Genomic DNA, 14,163 nt, shown 5'->3' with positions numbered 1-14,163 from the left:
TGTGGAGTAGCCCCAAATGTAGAAATGTTCATGGTTGTGGCTGCTTCCTTCATAGCCATAAGTATATATTTATCATCACACAAATTGTGCTTCTTTTGTCTCCAGACATGCAAAGCAACAAGTTTACAAAGAAAGACTTGCAGCCAATGTAATTTACAGTGCTTGGCCAAGGTCAATTATTTTTCAAACACTTTAATTTGAAGTGTTAAGGTAGCTTTGTATTACCCTGCCAGTATAATTTTTCTTCCATCTTTTTCTTCTTCCACTGACAGAAGAGCAACAACCTAAAGGTTTTTCTGAAAGTTTTGTTACAAAGAGCATAACAGATGGGATTAACAGTACTATTCACATAGCACAGCCAATAGCCGAGGTGCCACAATGTTGGAGGAATGCAATCTGAGCAGAATGTGGAGACCAAAACCATTATATTGTAGGGGGTCCAAGTGATTATGAAAGCTAGAAGAATAGCACTTAAAGTCTGGGCTGCCTTACGCTCCTTTATAAGAACCATTCTTTTCCTTTTAGTAATTTGATTATTTATATTGGGATCCATGTTTTTGATAGAAGCGTCCTTGGATAAAGTGGCAGAACAAGGAGTGATTTTTACTTTTCGGCAGCCATTGTTAGTTTCTGGAGCACCATCAGCTTTAACCACCAAGCGGAACTTATAAGCCACACATTTATCACTTTTTTGAGCATGGCCTTTGCTTGGCGTTAGAAAGTATTTCTGGGTCTCATAGTCATTTTCCCTAGGATGGTCTTTGATAAAAGCTCCCTTTTTCTCTTCTTTATGCTCATCATCCTTCCCTTTTACTGAGGTCTCATAAGCTACTTGAAAGACTGGATCAGAGGCATGTTTATCCTCCTCTTCTGATGATGCATAGCTGCTGCAGGTGGTTAGCTGGTCTGCCTTAGACCAGTCTTGACAAGTATTTTGGATCTGGGATGCTTTTGCTGTAGCAGAAGTGCTTCGGCTAGATGAAGACCATGAAGCCTGACATCGCTCTCTTTTGGCTAAATTTTGTTGCTTGCAGCTAAAGCAGGACTTCAGCAGAGCCTTCTGGGGCTTTATCATTTCAAACTCAGCCACGGAACTGGAGCCTTGTAGTTCAGCCAGGTCCTTGGTGCGTTTTTCGGTCTCTTTATAAATGCGGCAATACAAAATAGTCATCACAGAAACTGGGATGTAGAAAGCAGCAATTGCAGTACCAAAGGTGATAATGGGTTCATACAAAAATTGTATCTGGCATTCTCCAGGTGGGACAGTTCGTTCCCCTACAAAGTACTGCCAGCATAAGATTACAGGTGCCCACAGAATAAAAGAAATTAGCCAAGCTAGGCCAATCATGATGCCAGCCCTTTTGGGTGTGCGTTTAGCCCTGTAGGTTAATGGCCGTGTGATAGAAAAATATCGGTCAAAGCTGATAACTAGCAAATTCATTACTGAGGCATTGCTAGCTACATAGTCCAAGGCTAGCCACAAGTCACATGCCAGACTTCCAAGAGACCAGTGCCCTATTAATATGTAGGATGTATAAAGATTCATAGAAAATATTCCAATTATTAGGTCTGCACATGCAAGACTGAGTAAATAGTAATTGTTCACTGTTTTGAGCTGGCTGTTGACTTTGAAGGATATCATTACAAGAACATTCCCCACTATGGTTATTAAGCTTAAAATGGCTGTTACAGTAGCAATGGTAATTACTTCCCAAAGGCTATGGCCTTCTAAAGGTTTATGGTTAGCAGTTGTACCATTGACAATGGTTGAATTGCTCTGTAACTTTTCTTCCATTCTTTTTCTTGGCGTATTAATATCAGCCTCTTTTAAGTTGCTCTAGCTTCTTCATCTGTATTTTGAAGACACCTTTTTAATGACAAACAAAGAGAAAGAAAGTTCATAAAACAATAATGGGCTCCTGCCAAATATATTTAGCGTAAGAAAATGGTTAGACTATTGTACACTTTCAATTATTAATTAATCTGAAGTTCTAAGATATTTAAGTATCATTAAATAAGTATTCAGTTTACAGATGTGAGACAGACATGTCAATGTCTTTCATCAAATCAGCATCTGTTGCTGTAGCAGTATGTAAGCTTAAGACTTAAATAGAACTCTTCATCAGGCAAAAGTCTGATTATTACTTGAACAATTAGTTTAACTATTTAAGATAAATAATTAAGTATATTTTGTATTATTTTCTCAAACCAACATGGTAATAAGAGCCAAACTAGACATGATGCTAAAATGTTAAAAACCACAGGATGTTAAAAACCACATCAGTTTTTTTTTAAAAAAAATTAATAGCAAGAATGGGTGGGAAGCAGCACATTTTAAGCTTTTCTGGCTGCAATCCTGATAAAAATGTTTTCCTTTATAGAATTAGCCTTAGAAAACAAACAAAAAAACTCTTATTGGTACCAATAGGAGCTAACAGGCACCTGGGATGGGGGATTTTCATTGGAATTACAGCTGGGAAAGGAAGGATTTAACCACCGCTCCCTGTGTGCTCCTGTTTTGGGAGAAATTAATCTACACGTTTATCGGATTAGATTTTATTTATTTATTGCCTTTATATCCCACCTTTCCTCCAAAGAGCATAACGCAGCATACATGATCCTCCTTCTCTCCATGTTATCCTCACAACAACCCTGTGAGGTAGGTTAAGCTGAGAGTCAGTGACTTGCCCAAAGTCACCAAGTGAATTTCATGGCAGAGTGGGGACTAGAACCCAGGGGTAGGATCCAACAATGTCCTACCGCTGGTAGCCAGCACCACCAGTTCCCGGTGCACATGCTGCCCCCAGCGTTGGTGATGTCTTGCTTCCTAGGGCAAGCCCCCAAATGACAAGAATGCAAGTTTCTGGAAGGGGCAGGTCACGCCTTCCAGAAACTTGCATTTCTGGCTGTTTGGGGGCTTGTCCCAGGAAGTGCGACATTGCTGCTGGTGGTGGTAGGAGCCACGTGTGCACATCAGGAACCGGCAGTGCTGGCCACCAGCGTTGGGTCCTACTCCAGGTCTCCTCAGTCCTAGCCCAACACTCTAACCACTATACCATATGGTTTTCTGTTTATTTTACCTGGAGAACGTAATCCTATGGCCACTAGTCAGTGGCTAGACAGCCATAAGATAAGTCAGTTTCCGGGAACTGACCTCCATGGTCAGTTCCCGGAGAAATGACCTTTCCTCCCTCCTGCACTGCCTCGCAGGCAGCTTGGAATGGCCTCACACGCCGCGCTCAGAAGAGGAGCGCAGAACGGCCAAAATGGGGTGTTCTGGGGGGCAATCTGGGGTGAGGAAGGTGGAAATGCCGGTACGACACATCCTCATCTGGCAGCCACTTCCCACGCTCTGCCTTCCCACAGCTAAACAGCCGAAACCGGCTGTCTAGCTGCAAACGCAGGGCGGCTGAAGCACAGAGGGGACGACCCCCTCCATGCTTCTCCTGCCCTGCATTGGATAGGCGGTTGCTTCCGAGTTTGGAGGCGGCCGCCTATCCCCATAGGATTGTGCCCTAAGGCTGCAAAGCTTGCTCTGCTCCAGATTTTGCCCTAAGATAAACAAACGTTACGTTTTGGTGACATTTATGCAGGGCTGGTTCTGTATTTGAGGGGGCCCTGCCTGGGCAAAGTGCGTTTTGTAGTCCCCCTCCTTTGTTGGCAGGCTCTCCTGGATTAACCTGGCAGCGGCATTGTCAGGGTGGAAACTGAGCTGATAGAACCCCAGAGCAGTTCTGATTCTGAGGAGGATCAGCAGCCAGCTCATCCCTCACAGGCACAGCAGCTGGCAGAGATTCCTCCTGCTGGCATTCCTTAGATAGTGACCCGGGCAGTGAGAGAGTGCGGGAGGGGGGCTTGTTAGACGCTCGACGCAGATGCAGGGAGCAACAAGTGATGGAGGGCGCGGAAAGAAGGTGTAGTGCCCATTCAGCATGCAAGCAATGGCCACCTCCTGTGGACCCAAGGGAAAGAGGGAGCATCTCTCCCTAGCCCATAAGTTCAGGGTCTACAAGTCATTCTCCTTCAAACGGGGACCAACTGCCTAACCTGGAGCATAGGCTACTCTGCTGTTCCTTGCTTAATCGCTGGTGATTAGCACCTGAAAGAGGCATTAAGTTGTAAAAGGATTAAAGCTTTGAAAAGGATCCTTTCATCTGTGTCTTGAGTTGGCTATTGGAGTGGACTGAAAGAGGCCGCCAGGGTGCTCCTGACAGGCATGCAGCGACACCACTCCAAGCAGCTCAAGGCAGCTCATTGTCTAATGGCCATTTTCATTTCCCAATACTCCAAATTTAAAGTAATATAGGGAAATTGTGGGAAACCTAGCCACCTTGTGCTGCTCAGAACTCCCTCCAAGCAGGAAAAAATGTTTTAAAGGAGTGTGTGTGTGTGTGTGTGTGTGTTGTGGGGGGAGGGGGAGCAGGTGTTGGTGATTGGTTCTGCTAGGGTGGTGTGGCCCTGGCAGCTGCCTAAGGCTGCCTGGTGCTGGTATTAACCCTGCATATGTGATTATTCCTGGTGTGCAGCTATCACTATGTTTTAAAATACAGTGAGAAGCTCAGGCATACATTAGAAGATGCACTGGTGTGTTGTAAGGTACTCAGATATGTACAGGTCTGCAAACTCATGCAAGTATGACTTAGATATTGTACGTTCTTCATTAAACTGTGCTGTACATGTTTCAAAAATGATCCTATGGTTATACTGCAAACATACTGTGTTTTATACTGTGTTATAGGAACAGAGGTGAATTTTTATGAGTTAGGTAGGATTTCTGGAGAAAAAGCATTTGCTAAGTGGATATGAAATCTTAAAAAGCAGAAGTAGAAACTGGGATTGGTAAACTAGTGGGACCAGAAGATAACCTTGGGATTAGAAAAGAGTAGGGGAAATATTGCAGGGGTGAAGAAGGCAGTAGAAGGTATTGGGATCAAAGAAATGGAATAATGTAATAATCTAAAGAAAAATAAATTTGAAGAGTAAGAAAATGCAGTAAGACACGACTGTTAGGATGTAATGGGGGACTAAGGGTTTGAGTCGTGGTAAAGAGAATGATGGAGTAAGGTCTCAGTAGAAGTAATTCTCTTCTTTCAGGACCAGTTTTACATTCCTATATGTGTCGGCTCAGAAATATCTCCCTTTGAGTTCAGTGGGGCTTACTCCCAGGTAAGTAGGATTGCACCCTTAATCATTTTGATGCCTTGCCTGGTACCAAATATATATAAAAATGTGTTTCTTATTCTACCCCCACACACACACACACACTGAATGAAACCTAGCCCACTGCTCTGTTCCTCCCTCTCTTGGCCATTGCCACTGGAATTCCTTGCCTGTTGTTGGTTCTTTCTCATCTCCCTATATCACAACCCCCTCCTTCCACTATTATTATTTCCTGTTGTTCTTCAGAAATACATATACCAAAGTGCAACAACAATACTTCCATCTACGGCAGCCCCATAAAGTGTTGTCAAAAGTGGTCTACAGTCTCCAAATGGTAAGGCCAACCTAGGCCATCTCCCACCATTAAAAAAAAAGTTGTGGAAAATAAGTCCTAGCTGGAGAAACACAGCAATGGGCTCAATGGGCTGGAGCAGTGACTATTAGTCATGTTTGACAGTTTACATTTTAAATTGTCCTCCAGCTGCATCAATTCCAAATAACCAAGGTATATTGGTTATTTGGAATATACTCATTACTCATCCCCTACGTGAGTAATTTCTTCTGGTAGGTTTGTTGAAAATGCAACAAAGATGTACAGCAAAATATTAAATATCACTGTAGCTTTTCAATTCTACAACATGATTCCCAATTGACATACACATGATCAAAGTAGGGCAGAAGAAGCAGATACAAAGTCTCAGGATAACTACATGTAGTTTGGATTTGTATTGTTTGCACTGGGGATTAGTGCTCTCTGTGTTCATTTGAACAGGCTATTTGTGACTAAATAGTCAGTTTTTCACCAGCAATATGGGATTTGCTGTTACCTGATAGAAAATGTGTTAGGAAGGTGGTGGTGATGGGAGATCCCTTGAAATTGGGATAGGCAAGATCATTTATGTTGATTGACGTGGTGTATATTTGTGTAAGGCTTCTACCTATTCTAGGAAGCAGTGTGTTCTTTTGTTGTGAATCAACTTCCCAAAGGATGCTTTATAAAAATGTTAGGACATTTTCAAATGTGAAGCTTCAAATAGGTTTTTCCTTAAATTGGTTTCTAATGCAAATCTAACATCTAACTGGCCATAATGCATATTCAATTTTAAAATGGCTTTCTCCCCCCACTAATTTTGAAGCAGATGTTAACATCTTTTATGCATGGAACAAATAGCGCAAGAGAGTCTCAGAGAATGTCTTTTAGAATCATGTGTGAAATGGTCCTTGGAAATGATATCTGGTTCACCCTTAACTGAGTTTTTAATGTGTCATAAGAACTTCACATAGGGAACAAAGGGAAATTCATTTTACTTAACAAAACTTAAAATATAAACTTGATGAACAAGGAATGGAAAAGAATACAATAAGGAATGAGATAAAAGTAGCATAAAGGAGTAACAAAATTAACATAAGCATAATAATGATAATGTCCCAAAGATACAATTACAGTGAGAACAATGATTATTTAGTAATGACTGAGATCTTGATCTTTTGATCTGCTCTGCAGAAGCCATAGAGCACAGTCCTGTACTCAGAGCTCCCAACGACAGATCAAGGGGGGCACTCCATCCCTTTGCATTACTGCAGGGCTAGGCTCAGGATTTCATGGGTCCTCAGGTACCAGAGTAGCTATGGAGTCCACTTTCCATTGTCCATTTATATCTGCAGCGGTGGCAGAAGTTGCTGTGCCTCCTCTTTGCTGATGCTTGCCATCCCATGGTATGGATTGGGCCCTAAGTGGGTAGGCATCTGAATGACAGGTAGTGGAGTGGCTGCTGCCAAACTGGGCTGGGTGAGGTGGTGCGCAATGACAACTGCCTCCAGAGTTCAAAAATGTTGCTGCTGTCATGCCACATTCTGTTGTTCCTTGCTGTCTTGTACGCATGTCCAAGCATGTGCACAAGGTTTAGCAAAGATGGTGGCAGTGTCTCCAGTCAATGGTAGGTCGTACCAGTTTGTGCTCCCTGGCAGGTGTCTGACCGTGGCCTCTCCTGATGTTGGCTACTGTGTCAGTGCAGGGGAGAAATATTTATGAGGTGCATGAGCACTATGTAAGCTGCAAGGGACTTTTGGGCACAGCAGAAATATTTCTGCTTTGATTTTAATGGCAACTGTCTGATCACCTCACCATGCACCCAGCTGCTGATTAACATGTGGCATGGTGTGCTAATTCAGTAGCTAGGTTTGTGGTGACACATTATTCACCCTGGATTTTTTTTTTTACATGATGTGACCAGAAAAATCATCACCAGATTGAGCCCTGCCCCGCAAAATTGTTGTGTGAATCAAATATAATTTTAATATTCTAAAATCTGCATGTATCTCTAATGCTTACAGGAGTTCATGTCACAACGAACTACATATAGTATAATCCTACATATATTACTCAGATGTAAGTCCCAGTTTGTTGAAAGTAACTTATTCCAAAGTTTCTTTCTTTATTATATTTATTTATGTATTTAATTTGTGATATTTACATACCACTAAATATAATAAAATCCCTAAGCAGTTCACATATAAATATTATAATCACATTTCAGAGTAGGGCTGTGTCCAAAGAATCACAGCCTTACTCTCTAAAGTGCCAGATAAACAAAACTTTCAGAAAGATGAGAAAATCTGTGTTCTGACAACCCTTTTAACTAAATATAAAAGTGTGACCAAATGGTGCTAAGTGATTACGAATGCCAGTTAGGGACCAAGAGGAATTACTTGTCGGGGGAATAAACCACTGCAAAATTCTCCCAAATAGCACAAGACTGCTGAATTTTGGGGTTAGACGAGTAGCTTCCTGCTTACTTAGCCCTAAGCCTCAGCAGTCCAGTGTTACAGCAGAATTATAAACGTTAAAGGGCGCTGACCTGTGATGTGAAAATGCAAAATGTTATAGCACAAATGGCTTATAGTAATTTTGCATTTTCACATCAAAGTGTCAGATTCCTTGAAAGTCTATAATGTCTGGGGGCCGGGGGGGAGTGGTCTCCACCAGCGATTTTACTCCAAGCTGGATGCACGTTGAAGACATTAGGGATACCTGACATCATGGCCATCCAGCAGCCACCCTGGAGCTTATCAGGGAAAAAACGGATTTCCTAAGACTGCTTAAAGTCCGATTCTTTTCCTTAAGTTGGGTTCTCTGCGGTATAGCTGTTGTGTGACCCAACCCCCGCATTTACCTTGGGTATGTTGGCCCTGCCCGAGGGTGTCCTTTTCACCGTGACCCCAGTCAAGGGGTGTTTCCTGTCCCTGTGTTTCCCAGCACAAACCAGTTAGTGTCTACTCAGAAGTAACTCCCATTGTGCTGAATGAGGCTTGCTCTCTGAATGCCCACATCAGAATTTACAGAGATCCCCCTGAACTGAATACAGAGTTTAAAGCACTGATTCCTTGAAGGCAGTAAAGCACTTTACCGAATCTGCGATTCTCTGTGGCTTGGTTTATTGCCTTCAGAAGTAACTAATTCACATCTGTATTACAATGATCTTGCGCAGCGTTGGGTTACAATAGGGGCTGGTTTTACTGCTGCCTTTCCCATGACAAACCCATTAGTGTCGACTTGGAAGTAACTCCCATTGAGGCTTGTTCCCAAAATGTTCCGGGAGTTACTGAGATTATCAAGACACAGGAAGATTTTATCGACGAGAAAGGGCGGGGTGGGGGGAGCCTGGATTGGGGGAAGCCTCTCTTATTGGTTGAGCAGGCCCTGCCAGTCAGATGACATTCACTCCACCCCACCCCACCCCACCAGGAAGTATGTTCTGTATAGTGACTTCGAATGGTGCGATTCACACGCCCGTGGAGTCCTGCATGGACCAAAGCTGGCTCCTTGAAAAATGCAGGTAAACCACTCCTGGAGAAGGAAATGGCAACCCACTCCAGTATTCTTGCCAAGAAAACCCCATGGAATGTATCACAAGGCTAAAAGATATGACGCCGGAAGATGAGCCCCTCAGGTCGGAAGGTGTCCAATATGCTACTGGGGAAGAGCAGAGGGTATTTCCAAGTAGCGCCAGAAAGAGTGAAGCGGCTGGGCCAAAGCCGAAAGGACACTCAGCTGTGGATGTGTCTGGTGGTGAAAAGAAAATCCGATGCTGTAAAGAACAATATTGCTTAGGAACCTGGAATGTCAGATCAATGAATCAAGGTAAGCTGGAGGTGGTCAAACATGAGATGGCAAGATTGAACATCGACATCTTGGGAATCAGTGAACTAAAATGGACAGGCATGGGCGAATTTAATTCAGGTGACCATCATATCTACTATTGTGGGCAAGAATCCCTTAGAAGAAATGGAGTAGCACTCATAGTCAACAAAAGGGTGGGAAAAGCAGTACTGGGGTACAATCTTAAAAATGATAGAATGATCTCAGTACGAATCCAAGGCAAACCATTCAACATCACAGTAATTCAAGTCTATGCCCCAACCACTGAGGCCGAAGAAGCTGAGGTTGATCGGTTCTATGAAGACCTACAACACCTTCTAAAACTAACACCAAAAAAAGATGTCCTCTGCATCATAGGGGATTGGAATGCTAAAGTAGGAAGTCAAGAAATCACTGGGATAACAGGCAGGCATGGCCTTGGTGTACAAAATGAAGCAGGACAAAAGCTAATAGAGTTTTGCCAAGAGAACATGCTGATCATAGCAAACACTCTTTTCCAACAGCACAAGAGGCGACTCTACACATGGACGTCACCAGATGGTCAATATCGAAATCAGATTGATTATGTCCTTTGCAGCCAAAGATGGAGAAGCTCCATACAGTCAGTAAAAACAAGACCTGGAGCTGACTGTGGCTCAGATCATGAGCTGCTTCTTGCAAAATTTCGGCTTAAATTGAAGAATGTCGGGAAAACCACTAAACCGTTCAGGTATGACCTAAATCATATCCCTGATGAATATACAGTGGAGGTGAGGAATAGATTTCAGGGATTAGACCTGATAGACAGAGTGCCTGAGGAACTATGGACGGAGGTCCGTAACATTGTTCAGGAGGCAGCAACGAAATCCATCCCAAAGAAAAAGAAATGCAAGAAAGCAAAGTGGCTGTCTGATGAGGCTTTACAAGTAGCTGAGGAAAGAAGGGAAGCGAAAAGCAAGGGAGAAAGGGGAAGATATACCCAACTGAATGCAGAGTTCCAGAGAATAGCAAGGAGAGACAAGAAGGCCTTCTTAAATGAACAATGCAAAGAAATCGAGGAAAACAACAGAATGGGAAAGACTAGAGATCTCTTCAAGAAAATTGGAGATCTCAAGGGAACGTTTTGTGCAAAGACGGGCATGATAAAGGACAAAGAAGGCAGGGACCTAACAGAAGCAGATGAGATTAAGAAGAGGTGGCAAGAATACACAGAAGAACTATACAGGAAAGATCTGAATGTCTCTGATAGCCATGAGAGTGCGGTCACTGAACTTGAGCCGGACATCCTCGAGAGTGAAGTCAAGTGGGCCTTAGGAAGCATTAGTAACAACAAAGCTAGCGGAGATGACAGTATTCCAGCCGAGCTATTTAAAATCCTAAAAGATGATGCTGTTAAAGTGCTGCATTCAATATGCCAACAAATCTGGAACACTCAACAGTGGCCACAAGACTGGAAAAGGTCAGTTTACATTCCAATTCCAAAGAAGGGCAACGCCAAAGAGTGTTCAAACTACCGCACAATTGCGCTCATTTCACATGCCAGCAAGGTGATGCTCAAAATCCTACAAGCTAGGCTTCAGCAGTATGCGAACCGAGAACTACCGGAAGTACAAGCTGGGTTTCGAAGAGGCAGAGGAACTAGAGATCAAATCGCCAACATTCACTGCATCATGGAGAAAGCAAGAGAATTCCAGAAAAACGTCTATTTCTGCTTCATTCACTACGCTAAAGCCTTTGATTGTGTGGATCACAACAAACTGTGGCAAATTCTGAAAGAGATGGGAGTACCAGACCACCTTACCTGTCTCCTGAGAAACCTGTATGAGGGTCAAGAAGCAACAGTCAGAACCAGACATGGAACAACCGATTGGTTCAAAATTGGGAAAGGAGTACGACAAGGCTGCATATTGTCACCCTGCTTATTTAACTTATATGCAGAGTACATCATGAGAAATGCCGGGTTGGATGAATCAGAGGTCGGAATTAAGATTGCTGGGAGAATTATCAACAACCTCCGATATGCAGACGATACCACCCTAATGGCAGAAAGCGAAGAGGATCTCAAGAGCCTCTTGTTGAGGGTGAAAGAGGAGAGTGCAAAAGCTGGTTTGAAACTCAACATTAAAAAAACAAAGATCATGGCATCTGGCCCCATGACTTCCTGGCATATAGAAGGGGAAGAAATGGAAGCAGTGACAGATTTTACTTTCTTGGGCTCCAAGATCACCGCAGACGGTGACTGTAGCCATGAAATTAAAAGACGCTTGCTCCTTGGGAGGAAAGCTATGGCCAACCTAGACAGCATAGTAAGAAGCAGAGACATCACCTTGCCGACAAAGGTCCATCTAGTCAAAGCTATGGTTTTCCCAGTAGTAATGTATGGCTGTGAGAGCTGGACTATAAGGAAGGCTGAGCGCCGAAGAATTGATGCTTTCGAACTGTGGTGCTGGAGAAGACTCTTACGAGTTCCCTGGACTGCAAGGATGTCAAATCAGTCCATCCTAAAGGAAATCAACCCTGAGTGCTCATTGGAAGGACAGATAATGAAGCTGAAGCTCCAATATTTTGGCCACCTAATGCGAAGAGAAAACTCCCTGGAAAAGACCCTGATGCTGGGAAAGACTGAAGGCAAAAGGAGAAGGGGACGGCAGAGGATGAGATGGCTAGATAGCATCACGGATGCAATGAATATGAACTTGAGCACGCTCTGGGAGAGAGCGCAGGAGAGGAAGGCCTGGCGTGCTATGGTCCATGGGGTCACGAAGAGTCGGACACGACTGAACGACTGAACAACAAAAACCACTCCTTCCTTCTCCTTCCGTTGTCATGGAGACAGGGCCCTGGACTGAAGTTGGGCATTAAAGTTAAGGGATCCATACCTGAGCAATATGACACCACCTTGTGAAGGTTTTATAGCCTGAAAGGCAGTTTAGGGCACAATCCTATGCATGTTTAGACAGAAAAAAATTCCTGGGGCATGCTGGGAGTTGCAGGTCTTTTTCTGTCTAAACATGCATAGGATTGCACCTTTAGAAATCTTTTAATAAAATAAAAAAGTGAACTAATCCCCTGAGTATTGGAAACTTCTGCTTTGTGGGTGGGAGGCATGGGTCCATCAAGTTCGTAATTAGCATAGCACAATTTGTGAACTTCAGCAAAATGCTGCAGTGTATTCCCAGCTCCTAAAGGCAGTGCTCCTGTTCAGGACTCCTGCCAGCCTGGAACTGGAGCCTTATACTATGGAAATCAAGAGTGTTTGTGTGAGGGGAAGGGATTCAGGAGGGGCAAAGGGAAAAAGACATATTTTTTTCTTTTACACTCTCCAGAAACCTTTGCCACTGTGCGGCTCCAAACTGTTTTTGCTAAATAGCAAGGGCTGGGGGAGAGTTTCTGGAGAGTGGGAAAGGGGAAAAAACTGTTCTTTTTCCTCCCCTCTTTCAAAAAATATTTTCCTTTCCTTAGAATGGCCATGTGTCCTTTTTTTTACAGAGGACAGAACTCTATTTGAAGGGTTGCCAGAGGACTGTCATCTTTTTTTGAGGGCGTCCTTTATTTGAAGGCTGTTCAGTCCAAGTCCAGTATCAGGATAGAGAACCACCAGAAGGAAGAGCTCAGCCTTGAAGCTGCCCATCACCAGCACCACAGCAGACTGAGCACAGCACACAGGTCATTTGGCCACAGTCTTCCACACTGGTGAGATGTACTGTATTTTTATTTAAATCATAATTATTTCAAAATTTGCATCTATACATAAAAATTAGTACATGCAAATTCTATGCAACTAGGTATCTTATTCTCTTTTTTTGGTGATGTGTGCCCTCCTTTTAGGTAATTCACAAGTGGCCACCCTACAACTGATACTCTGCATTCTGTAGGCCCCGAAGTCCACTGAGCATCCTGTCCTCTATTTTCTTTTAATTTAAAAACGATTATATTTCTGCATATCTGGAATCCCTTAAGTCTTCAGAAATCAATATAGGGATGTGCGAAATCTCCTTACCTGGAGTCCGCGGGGGGGAGGGAGGCTTTCTGTCCCTCCCCCCCCCCCCCCCGGAATCCTCACTGGCCGGCTCCGCGGCGAGTCCGCAGAACTGCTGGCTGGCTCTGGCCGCTGGCGGACTTCTGGCTGCTGGGACGCAAATGGCTTCTGGCGTAGCGGGCGTCATTTGCGTCCCTGCTCTTTGCTGTGATAAGCTTCGTAAATATTTATGTAGCCTATCATGGCAAAGAGCAGGGATGCAAATGGTGCCCGCTACACCGGACGCCATTTTCTTCTGCAGGACGGCAGTGGATGGACCGGACTGGCCGGTGGCAGGTAGGATCCGTTCTGGGGCAACTTTGCGGGGTGGCGGAGGTGGGTGGTCTGTTCCACCATGGCCTCCAAGGGCAGCTCATCGGAGTCTGTGGCGGAATTCTCTAATATCCCTAAATCAAATACCTTGCATATGAGTGGATCCATTATGTTGCCGACTAGCCACGGGATCACCAAGTTTGCTATTGATCATTATATATAGGGCGATGTGCCCTGTATGGGTGAGGTGTGGATGCATTGATAAAGCCATGAGACCGGAATGATTTTGTTATTCAATCGACTTTATAGAGCAATCAGATCTCAATAACTGTTATTGTTTAGGAATCATTTATGGATGCCTTTTCAAGAACCTAGTGTGGGTATATTATTTTATTATTAACTGTGCGTTGTGAGGGGTTAGGTGACTATGTTAACTGCTTTGTGAGATACTTTGGTATGGGTTATTTCACAGGGTTTTACTTTGTGAGGGGCTTGCAGCCGCATTCTTGCCGTGTTTACCTCGGCAATAAGGCTGGTTTACTTCAGTTTACTTCCAAGCATGCAGGATTGGAGA

General features: G+C 43.7%; 1 protein-coding gene across 1 annotated transcript; it reads right to left on the bottom strand.

The window, feature by feature from the left end:
• Nucleotides 1-205: 205 nt before the first annotated feature.
• On the bottom strand, nt 206-1,795 carry CHRM5 (cholinergic receptor muscarinic 5). Its single transcript, XM_084827393.1, has one exon. The coding sequence runs from the start codon at nt 1,793-1,795 to the stop codon at nt 206-208; it is 1,590 nt and encodes a 529-aa protein (XP_084683519.1).
• Between the last annotated feature and the right edge of the window lie 12,368 nt (nt 1,796-14,163).

Source organism: Heloderma suspectum, chromosome 1 (genome assembly GCF_057233095.1).
Source record: "Heloderma suspectum isolate Gila_16-S chromosome 1, 16-S_ref, whole genome shotgun sequence".
NCBI classification, from domain to species: Eukaryota; Metazoa; Chordata; class Lepidosauria; order Squamata; family Helodermatidae; genus Heloderma; species Heloderma suspectum.
Note: the sequence above shows the minus strand (reverse complement) of the source record. Positions and strands in the feature narration are given on the sequence as shown.